General features: G+C 40.7%; 2 protein-coding genes and 1 pseudogene across 2 annotated transcripts; 1 reads left to right on the top strand and 2 right to left on the bottom strand.

Annotated features, from left to right (window-relative positions):
- Positions 1 to 1,459: 1,459 nt before the first annotated feature.
- Positions 1,460 to 5,864, top strand: MEF20 (mitochondrial editing factor 20). The gene is made up of 3 exons (XM_022303510.2): positions 1,460 to 2,962; positions 4,338 to 4,757; positions 5,562 to 5,864. The coding sequence occupies exon 1, from the start codon at positions 1,514 to 1,516 to the stop codon at positions 2,960 to 2,962; it is 1,449 nt and encodes a 482-aa protein (XP_022159202.1). The 5' UTR covers positions 1,460 to 1,513; the 3' UTR covers positions 4,338 to 4,757; positions 5,562 to 5,864.
- Positions 4,304 to 4,621, bottom strand: LOC148210829 (light-inducible protein CPRF2 pseudogene; annotated as a pseudogene).
- LOC111025617 (light-inducible protein CPRF2-like) lies at positions 4,713 to 5,885 on the bottom strand. Its single transcript, XM_088125207.1, has 4 exons — positions 5,866 to 5,885; positions 5,537 to 5,734; positions 5,053 to 5,128; positions 4,713 to 4,862 (listed from the first exon to the last, which is right to left on the bottom strand). The coding sequence occupies exons 1-4, from the start codon at positions 5,883 to 5,885 to the stop codon at positions 4,713 to 4,715; spliced, it is 444 nt and encodes a 147-aa protein (XP_087981333.1).
- Between the last annotated feature and the right edge of the window lie 5,509 nt (positions 5,886 to 11,394).

Here is an 11,394-nt window from a genome sequence, read left to right as displayed (position 1 = left end):
CCTCATTCATGCCCTTGAAAAAAAAAATCGTTAGCACAAATAGAGATATATTTTCTTATTAAAAAACACAGCTCACCATTTCATGACGTTTAAAAAATATCATAGATAATGTCAAATTCGTTAGTTGTCACAAAAATGAGTCCACCTTATTTCTGCACACCCTTTCATTACGTTTTATAAACATCACTAAAAATATAGATTTCCCACTTATGGTGACGTACAAAAAACACCACGAAAAACCTCACCCTTTTATGACGCGTCTTAAGTGTCACGATAAGGTTAGATTTCGAACTCTTCGTGTTGTTTTTTAGACGTTGTGAAAAAAGACAAAAATTTGGTTTTCCTGCCAAAAAACGGGTCTTTTCATTTTGTGACGATTTTAAAACGTCACGGAAAAGTCGGCAATCTGAAGAACTCCATCTTTTCCCGTCAAAAAATGGTCCTCTACATTTCATGACGTTTATTAAACGTCACGAAAAATGTACTTTCGACTTTTTGGTGACGGTTAGAAAAATGTCACGAAAAATAAAAAATCTAGAACACTCCGTCATTTCCGGCAAAAAACGTGCCTCACCTTTGTGACGTTTAAAAAACGTCACGAAAAATCAATTGTTTGCCAAACTTTCGTGACGGTTAAAAAACGTCATGGAAGACCACAAATTCGGAAATCTCTGTTTTTTTCCTCGAAAAACACGTTTTTACCTTTCGTGACGTTTTTATTAAAATTTGAACAGTATATTTACTATTCATGAGCATCACAAAAACCTAAAATTGTAGTAGGGTTGATTTTGAACTTTTTATTTTCAAGAGAATTATAGGTATTAATAGTTTGTATTTTCAATATTATAAGAAAAAAGGTATGAAAAATATATTATTTTATATTTTAAATTTCATTTATAATTAAAAATTAAAATAAATACATAACAATATTATAGTATATATATTATATACAATATGAAAAATATGAGGCCCTCTTAGAACTAGTTATAGCTTAGGTCGATCCAACATCCATTCACCGCATCACCTAACCAGATCCATCTTCCTAGATTTCTTTCTCTCTTGCTTCATCCCTTCAGTCTCCTCTCTTACCATTCGTCGACTCGTCTCCAATCGTCTTCCTTAGTGCATTGTCTTCTTAAGGATTTGCTCGACTTGACCAGAAAATGTAATGTTGGAAAAGATCTAGAATCAAGGAGATATAATTTGCAATAAAAAAAAAAAGAAACAAATGAGTTAGAATGTAGGAGAGATAGTCGGAATATTTTTATTTTAAAAATAAATAACTAAACAGAAAGGATAAAATACTCAAAATCAAAGACAGCTGGAAAAATTAAATGTATATTTATAATTATAAGATTATTTGTCCATTTCTGGATGAGAATGACAAATAGAAACACCTACTCTAAATTCTCTAAGAAAGGGGTAAGAAATATAATCACTATAATAGTTTCATTTAAAAATGATAAATGTTTTGGTTTGAAGCACCAACAATCGATTCGAGTTCAACCTTCAGATGCACCTTGCTCCAAGACTGAGGTGCATCCACCACCTAAATAACACACCAAACTCTTCCCTTCAACTCAAACAAATTCACGCCCAATTGATTACCAATGGTTTCAAATCCCCCTCCCCTTTCGCCAAACTAATCGCCCAATTCTGCGACAAATCTTCCCCCCAAGCCACCGCCCACGCCCATTTGATTTTCAAGCACCATCGCCCAAATCTTTTCCTCTTAAACACTTTCATAAGATCCAGCCCTCCTCAACATTCCATCCCCGTTTTCGCCAAGTGGGCCTCCACCGGCGACTTGGAATTCGACGATTTCACTTTCATTTTCGTGCTTGGAGCTGCCGCGCGAGCCCCATCGTTGGCAGCGTTAATGATCGGTAAGCAAATTCATACTCAGATTTTCAAACGTGGGGTTATTTCAAACATTTGGGTTCAGACTACGGCAATACATTTTTATGCGAGTAACAAAGATGTGAGCAGTGCACGAAAGGTGTTCGATGAAATGTCTGTCAGAAATAGCGTCACCTGGAATGCGATGATTGCTGGATACTGCTCACAAAGTGAAAGGGTTGCTGAGAAATATGCTCGAAATGCGTTGGAATTGTTTCTGGTCATGTTGGTTGATTCAAATTCTGAGGTGAAACCGACGGATACTACAATGGTCTGCCTTCTTTCTGCTGTATCTCAACTGGGTGTGGTTGAAACAGGAGCTTCTGTTCATGCATATATAGAGAAAACAATTCATTCCCCTGAAAGTGATGTGTTTGTAGGCACAGGTCTGGTTGATATGTACTCTAAATGCGGGTGTCTTCACAGTGCTTCATCAGTTTTTAAGCAAATGAAGCAGAGGAACGTCTTAACCTGGACAGCAATGGCGACCGGACTGGCGGTTCATGGGAAGGGGAAAGAATCATTGTTGCTCTTGGATTCGATGGAAGCTCACGGTGTGAAACCGAATGCAGTAACATTCACCAGCCTGCTTTCTGCTTGCTGCCATGGGGGCCTAGTTGAAGAGGGGCTCCATTTGTTTCGTGTCATGGAGAGGAAATTTGGGGCTGTGCCTCATATGCAGCACTATGGTTGCATTGTGGACCTTCTTGGGCGTTCTGGGCACTTGAAAGAAGCATATGAGTTGATAATGGGGATGCCAATGGAGCCTGATGCTGTTCTATGGAGGAGTTTGCTGAGTTCCTGTATGAGTCATGGTGATGTTGAGATGGGAGAGAAGGTGGGTAAGCTCCTTGTGGAGAGACAGAGAGGAAGGCATGGTTTTGAGGAGTGGTGTGTTGGAAGTAGTGAGGACTTTGTAGCTTTGTCAAATGTTTATGCTTCTGCACAAAAGTGGGGGGATGTGGAGGCTGTAAGGGAGGAGATGAGGATCAAAGGGATTGAAAACAAGCCGGGGTATAGTTCACTTCAAACTACTGGTCCTCGAGGATTGGAGGGTTTATAGGTATTACACAATTAGTTTCACTTTTGGAAAGCTGTTAATAATGTTTGGTAATGTCTTTGTTTTGAGTTTTCTGTTTTTAAAATTTATGCTAATTTACTTATATTCAGCTTTCTTTTGCAATCATCATAGTCAAAATTCAAAAGCTTTAACAAAGTTGTTTCACAAACCTGACTTTTGTTTTTTTTATTTTTTATAGTTTGGTTAAGATTTCAAAAGTTTTTCTAAGAAGAGATAGGATAAATAAATAAAAAAAAACTAGTGCCATAATTAGATATTATATACTTCATTTTAACCAATGGAAAACTAAAAATAAAATCGTTATGAAAAAAAACTATATTGAAGTTTGTTATGACTTTTGAAATAGTGAAAAATATTTTTAGTTAATTAAAAACATTTTTTTAATTTTATAGGCTGTTTGGTTTGGTGGTCAAAAGCAACTTTAAAAATTCTAAAAATACTTAAAATAGTTTAAGTTGTTTGTGGAAGAAGGAATTAACTAGAGCTTTAACCTAGGAAACACGGACACTTATTTTTGGGCGAAGTATCTGTGTCGGACACGTGTCCGACACGGATACGCCCGGACACGTGTCAGACACGCCAAAACGCGTGTCTGATTTTTTTTAAAATCAGACACAGCTGGGACACGGCTGGGACACGGCCTGGACACGGCCTTGGAGGTTTTCTGGGCCCAAATAAAAAGGCCCAATGCCCATGAGTAATTTAAAAAAAAAAACAAATAAATGATAAAAACCTAATACCCACCCACCACCACCCCTCCCCCACGAAGCCGACGCCACTTGCACGCGTTCTTTGCCGCCGCCCGCCCTTATTGCCACCACCGACGCCCTTGCCTCTGTTTTTCTTTTTTTTTTCCCTTAGGTAAACTCCTCCGTCTCTGTTTCCTGCCTCTGTTTTTCATTTTTCTTAGGTAAACTCTAATAAAAACAATCCTCTTTTACCTCCCTTCTTTGTTTTGTTACTATATTGGTCTTTTGGAACTTTGTTTTTTAACTTTTGTTGAAGGATGTAATTGACTTCATATTTATGCATTTCAGTGTATTTAGCATTTTTTGTGTTAAATTTACATATATCCTAAAAAATATTAAAAAAATAAACGTATCCCCAACATGTCCGTGTCCTAATTTTTTAGGAATTGACGTATCGCCGTGTCCTATCGTGTCTGTGTCCGTGTCCTGTATCCGTGTCCGTGCTTCTTAGGCTTTAACAGAAAAAGTATTTCACTATTCTCAAAACCATCTCAAATTTACTGAAATTTGAAAGCTGTTCATTTAAAGAATAGGACAAGACCTCTTCCATACACTTGAAACAAGAACAACACTGTTATTGTTGATCTCCCTTTTCTGATGGATCACAGGAGCTTGAACTTCCACGGATTCGTTTCTGAAGATGCTCCAATCTTGCCACTCGCGACAAGGAAGCTGTTCTTGCCGACTTGTTCGGAGACACCATTGTTGTTGCTGGAGAACTCTGCTGAATATTTGAAGAAGAAATGTCGGCAATATGATTGTTAGGTACATCTGTTGATATCTCTGAGGGGCTTCCATCAAAGGAGGATTGCATGCTAATTGAGGAAGCTTCCGACATAGCGTAGAACATAAGTTTTGTACCCGTAATTCGCTTTACGGTTTCCTCAGCCATCTGTACCTGGAAACGTCACCATAGTCATTGTCATATCAAGAGAGATCAAAAGAAGATGAGGCTCTATATTGCTTTCTCAACTGTCTGCAAATCAAAAATCATTCAAGTCACTTACCTTTGCTCTCAAAGTTTCAAGGTCAGCTTTCAGAACTCTATTGTTAACTGCTGCCTCACTGTACTTTTGGCTTATATCACTGAAACGCTTCAGTAGTGCAGAATTTTCAACTCTTAATTCAGCAACCTATCAATAATGAATAATGTCTAGTTTACTCTATATCTGGTAGATAACAGGGCGTGCGCGCCCCTAAGTATAGGGAAGCCAAGCTTTGACTCCCGATTATCAAAAAAAAAATTAAAAAAAAATTACTAGATGTTTAGGTAGACAACAGAAAAGATATATATGCTGAGACAAAGATAGGTTAGAAGTTCACCTGTGTCTCAAGCTCTGTCAAATGTGCTTGCTTTCTCTTTCTTGAGCGTCTAGCTGATTCTCTATTCGAAAGCATTCTGATGAAAACAATTGTGTTAGTATCTGCACAATAATTTTTCTGAAGAATATTAGATTAAATTAGAAATTCTGTTTAAACTTTAAAAAACCTCAATTACGGCCCGAACTCTAAATTATAATCTTATATGGTCCTTGATAATAACACTGTGCACAAATGACGACGTGACTTGTTTATTTGACAAGTATTGACCGGCCAATTTGGCACAATGTTGCAATCATGTGTCCATTTGATATCTCACATCGTTTAGTTTGCAAGGTTAGTAGCAGGGACTACATCAATGACAATTCTATTTTTCAAGACTTATACAAACATTTTAAAGTTTACAGATTAAATAGACACACTATCAAAGTCGGAAACTAAATTTATAATTATAGGGTAACAAAGCCCACAATGTTATAGTTGTTACCTCCTGACACGTTTAGCATATGCAGGATCTGTTTGATCATTCATATCATTTTCTCCTTCAACATCATCTTCTTCGTCGGTCTGCTCTCTGGATGATGATACGTTTTCTGAGTTGACCAGAATCCCAGCCTTTCTTTGCACAGAAGGTGAGCAAGAAATTCCTAGAGGTTCATTAATGTCATTATCTTGTGACCATAATCTGTTCTAACCTCCTGAACTGAAAATAAATAGCTTTGCAACCTTACCATGGGAGATTATTGTTCTAAAACTAGCTGGGACTGTTGATGTTAAGTTTCAGAGGCAATAATTAGTGGAATGTTCAAAAAGTACATTTTAGTGTTGTAAACCATCATGGGATAGTTAGTGATCCATAAGGCCAATGTAAATAGCAAATGACTTAGAGGGAATGAGGCAAACCATGGTGACCACTAATCTAAGATTTAATATGCTACGAGTTACCTTATCAACCAAATGTAGTAGGGTCACACGGTTGGTCCGTGATTAGTCAAGGTACGTACAAACTGATTTGGACACACGGATATCAAGTAAAAATATAAATATAAAGGTTGAATCTCTCCCAAAAGAAAAAGGATTTTGACATCAAAACTTTCATGTCTTCAGCAGTTTTTTTTATTTTTTTATTTTTTTATTTTTTTTATTTTTTTAGTTTTTAAACAAGCGATATGGTCCTTAAATCTTCTAATATGTTATTTTAGTGTCAAAACTTTTAATTATCTTGTTTGACTTTCCAAACTTAACACAAAAAAAAATTATCTTAATCATTATTGTTAGTTAATTTGATTGATTATTATAACAAAAAAAAGAAATATATGCTAAAATCTTAACTATTAAAATAAACAAAGACACTTATTGTTAAGCTTTTATTAAACAGGTTAGGATTAAAGCCATCCTTTAAATAAAATTCAAGGATTAAAATAAAATGTTTGAAAGCTTAACTATTAAACTAAAATAGATATAAAAATTTAGGAACCAGAATGGGATTGAAACCAAGATAAAAATAGTCCAAATTGCTGGTATTTAAAAAAAAAGAAATTGTCACTGTTAAGTAGTGGCTTCTATCTGTTTTGGTTTAATTTAATTCATCTAAGACAATTTAAAGGATTTGAGCATGTCGGTTGGACAAAACACATTATTATTCAAAACGTGATGATTGGATTCCCACCTACAATTACTGAACTTAAGAACAGTATTGCTGTTTTTTTCTTGGTATTTTTAATTCTTGGTGTTCATTTTATTATGTTAATTGATAACTCAAGAAAAATATCCCAAGGATTTTTTATCTGAAATGTTTCGGATGCTTATGAAAGAGGGGCATTCATGATTCAGTACTTAAATTAACTAATTAGAATTCTTTTATTTATTATAATGACTTATTAAATGTGTTTGTTTGTTGTATTATTAATACTTTGATTCAATTTTGTAAAAATACTAACATTGTTTTGTGGTTAAAGTATCTCTAACTCTTCCAATAAAAACTCTTATAACTATAGCAATTGATATAATATTTTAAATTAAAAAAATAAAAAATAAAAATGTAGATAATAATGCTGAAGTGCAAACCTTTTGAAGGGGATTGATATGGCAACTGTGAGGCACTGGCTTGTGATTCATTTTGAATTAAAGTGGAACTTGCACAAGGATCTTGAGCTTTCATAAAAGATCCCTATGCGACATTAATATTGAGAAAAATATAAATTCACTTTAAAAAGTATAATTACTTTATAACTGTGGTCACTAAATTACAGAACAAAAAGATAAATATTACAAAAATATCCTTTCGATAAAATAATCATGAATCTAAAATCTAAAATACGATCGGTAATTACTAATTCTTATGATTACAGTTCATAAATATTTAAATTAATTATCGATTTATGTTAACAAATGATGTTTGTGCAAAAAAATAATAATAATAAATAAATAACCGTAATGATTGCCATTGTTTTTTCAGTATGCCCATTACTTTATTTAGTTTAAAAAAATATATTAGATTTACAATTAGATTTTTAAAATGTTATATTTGTAAGAATATCAAGGAATAATTAGGATAATGTTTAAAAAAAAAATATTTTCTATTATCCAAAAAAAGATTCTGTGTTTTAATCTAAAAGGTCTATTTATCTGTTAAAGTTAATAATTATTTTTAATTATCTGTTAAATTAATAATTATTTTTAATTAAAGAACTTTGGTTGTGTTGGAGGCGAATTTGGACCTGCCACGTGTTGCGATCAAAGAGGTAAGTCGAACTGACGTGTGGATGAGATTAGAATTTTTCCTAAGATTGTTCAGGTCGGCGGTCACGGGCCGATCTGAAAGGGCGAGCCGACCTGAACAATCTTAAGAGTCCGTAAACGTGTTTCTTTCAAACCCGACAACACGCCGTATTTTTAGGGTGTATCAGAGTTCCTGTCGGGCCCAGTTTCTATAAATAGAAACCTTAGCCTTAAATGCAAAGTAGGCAATACTAAATAGACTCGGCAAGTTAGCTTGGACTATAACTGACTTGCTCGTAGGAGTGCTAACTTTGTTTTGCAGGTCTCAAGAGTGTTCTGGGGAGGTGTTGGGCAACTGGCCGTAGTTCATCCCGAACGTTCCGATCTACGTTACATCTGAGCTCATCAATTTCGAGCTCAAACATCTGGCGCCGTCGGTGGGAACGACACATCTAGAAGTCAGTCTCACCTTTTGCAATTTAAGCCAATGGCCCAGACCCGCTCTTAGCAGTCACGGTCTCGACTTTCACCAATTCGTTCACCGATGAGGGATGCTGCCACTTCCCGTGCCCATCCTCGACTCACATACTCTCAGGTGGCCGGGACTCCTGTCATCGAGCGACGACCACAGATGGGGGTGGTCAAGGAAAATGGAGGTCGGCCGGCCACATCCGATCCCATAACAGTCCAGGACTTCCATCTCACCTCAGATCAGTTTCCACCACTACAGCCTCAGAGGAACGGGTTGCCGCTCCGTGCACCTCGTCTCCGTGGTTGGGGGAACACAGGTGCGCGCTCCGGGGCAAGTACCGACGCGGGCGTGGACCCCGTCAAGGTAGCTAACGTGATCGCCGAGCTTACAGAAGTCAAGGCGAGGTTCGAAGCGGTCGAGAGAGGTAGCGGACTGTCCGGCTCTTCCATCTCCAGGGATCCCATCTGAGGAAAAGGGCTGATGCATCCAACCCAGAGAACGGAGTATCAGTTCCGACCTTTCAGGGAAGCCCGAGCTGGAGCACCCTCACGAAGGCCACGACGAGTGGGGACAGGCGGTGCCCAGGGAGCACAGGTATATGACCACCTTCAATAGAACAACCAGGTGGAGGACCAACACCCGAGGGTCCGACCAATTTGGACTCCCCTAGCGTCATTCGGTAGCTACAACGCCCGTCAGGGCCGGGGTGAGGGGCCACCAAGACGACGGGGGGTGGCACCCGAAGATCGGGAGTACCGGATTGACGACGAGGAGGGAAGCTCGGAGGTCGATGATCGAGAGAGGTCCTCCCAGGGTGATCATTCATTTCGGTCCGAAGTGGACCTCCTCCGAGACCAATTTCAGAAAGAGATAGAAGATCTCAAGCGGCAGTGCAGGCCTGTAGATCCGCATCGCGTGGCCGAGCAAGAAGAGCCGCCTTTCTCCCAAGCAATCCTGGATGCACCTATCCCGCCGAGGTTCAAAGCTCCAGTCATGAGCTTCTACGACGGGTCTGGAGATTCGATCTCTTACGTGGAGGTGTTCGAGGGGAAGATGGATTTCCTGGCCACGAGCGACGTCATGAAGTGCCGAGCATTTCAAATAGCTTTGGAAGGCTCGGCAAGGTTGTGGTACCGACAGTTGAAGCCCCGATCCATCGACAGTTATCAATAGTTGAGAAGGTTGTTCATCAACCAGTTCTCGGCTCGGTAGTTGTTGAAGTTGCCGCCCTCTCACCTCGGGACAGTGAAGCAACTAGACGCTGAGTCTCTGACGGAGTACATCGCTCGGTTCATGGATGAGCATGTCAAGGTGGTAAGTTGCACCGACGACATCGCCATGATGTACTTCACAACGGGGTTAAATGACAGAAACCTGACGATCGAGTTCGGAAGTCGTCCGCCGACCTCGCTGAACAAAATGCTCGCCCGAGCTCGGCAGTAAATTGATGGCCTGGAATTGTGGAAGGCCAACGGAGCCAAGCGGAGCAACTGCGGTAAAGATCGGGACCGGAAGTCCCCTCCTCCCAAGAAGCAACGTGTTGATGATCGGAGCTCGTCTCGGCGGGCCGACGACAACAAGAACAGAGGCCGCCGCGATGAGAGAGCCCCTTCAGACCGTCGGGGGCTGAAGGTTGATAGGTTCACTCTGCTGAACGCCTCAATCGCGGAGATCTACGCGACAGCTGAAGATACCGACCTGAAGGCACTTTTTGCAGCCCCAGAAAAGCTTCGCCGCCTCCAGGGAAGCGAGACAAGCGACTCTACTGCCGATTCCACAAGGATCACGGCCACGACACTTCATGTTGTTTCCACCTGAAGGAGCAGGTCGAGGATCTGATCCGGAGGGGTTATCTGAAAAAATACGTCGGCGGACGTGAAAGGGCTGAGCCAGAGAGGTCGGCTCGGGAGGAGAAGCGAGAGAAGTCGCCGCCGCCAGGACGGAAGGAAGATCGTCCCGCCGTTATAAACACCATCCATGGGGGTCCGAGTGGCGGGCAGTCTCGGTAGAAGAGGAAAGCCCTGGCCCGGGAAGTCGCGCACGAAGTCTGCACCTCGTTTCCGAGGGAGCCCGCAGTGCCGATCTTATTCGATGACCAAGATAGCGAAGAAGTGCACATGCCCCATAATGACGCCCTAGTGATCGCCCCACTCATAGATCACGTGAAGGTGAGAAGAGTTCTTATCGACGGTGGAGGGTCGGCCAATATCTTGTCATTCTCGACCTACACGCTCCTGGGGTGGGAGAGGAAGCACTTGAAGCTCAGCCCGACGCCTTTTGTCGGTTTCGCAGGGGAGTCAGTCAGCGCGGAGGGATGTGTCTCGCTCCCTGTTACCATCAGCGAGGGAGATCAACAAGTAACTAAGGTTGCAGAATTTGTTGTGATAGATCGAAGCTCTGCGTACAACGCCATAATCGGTCGACCCTTGATTCATGATCTCAGAGTAGTTCCATCCACTTACCACCAGGTCTTGAAGTACCCCACCTCGGCGGGAATTGCGACATTCTGGGGTGAGCAAAAAACGTCCAGAGAATGCTACGCAGCCGCAATGAAGGGAACAACCACTTGTGCAGTGGTCACAGACGTGACGGGGCCACGTACCGACGAACCAGAGCCGAGCTGCGGTACCCCAGCTGAAGAACTAGAACTTGTTCCCCTACTGGGGCCAGAAAAGTAGGTTAGTGTCGGCAGCAGATTGGGGCCGAGGTAAAAGAAGAGCTCGTCGATTTTCTGAAAGCAAATGCTGACGTGTTCGCCTGGTCCCACGACGACATGTCAGGCATAGATCCAAGTATCATGGTACATAGGCTTAATATAGATCCTAGCTATAGACTTGTGAGGCAAAAGCGTCGACCTGTCGACGCCGAGCGGAGCAATGTAATTTGTAAAGAGGTGGAACAGTTGCTACGAGCTAAATTCATAAGAGAAGTTCATTACCCTGCGTGGCTGTCTAATGTTGTTTTAGTTAAAAATCTAATGGTAAGTGGCGTGTCTGTATTGACTTTACGAGCCTCAATAAGGCGTGTCCGAAAGACAGTTTTCCCCTACCTCAGATAGATCAGCTCGTCGACGCAACGACAGGGCATGAGCTACTCTCTTTCATGGATGCTTACTCCGGGTACAATCAGATTCGGATGCACGCGGCCGACCA

This window comes from Momordica charantia, assembly GCF_013281855.1.
Source record: "Momordica charantia cultivar OHB3-1 chromosome 6 unlocalized genomic scaffold, Mcharantia_2.0 BLBB01000006.1, whole genome shotgun sequence".
Taxonomy (NCBI): Eukaryota; Viridiplantae; Streptophyta; class Magnoliopsida; order Cucurbitales; family Cucurbitaceae; genus Momordica; species Momordica charantia.
Note: the sequence above shows the minus strand (reverse complement) of the source record. Positions and strands in the feature narration are given on the sequence as shown.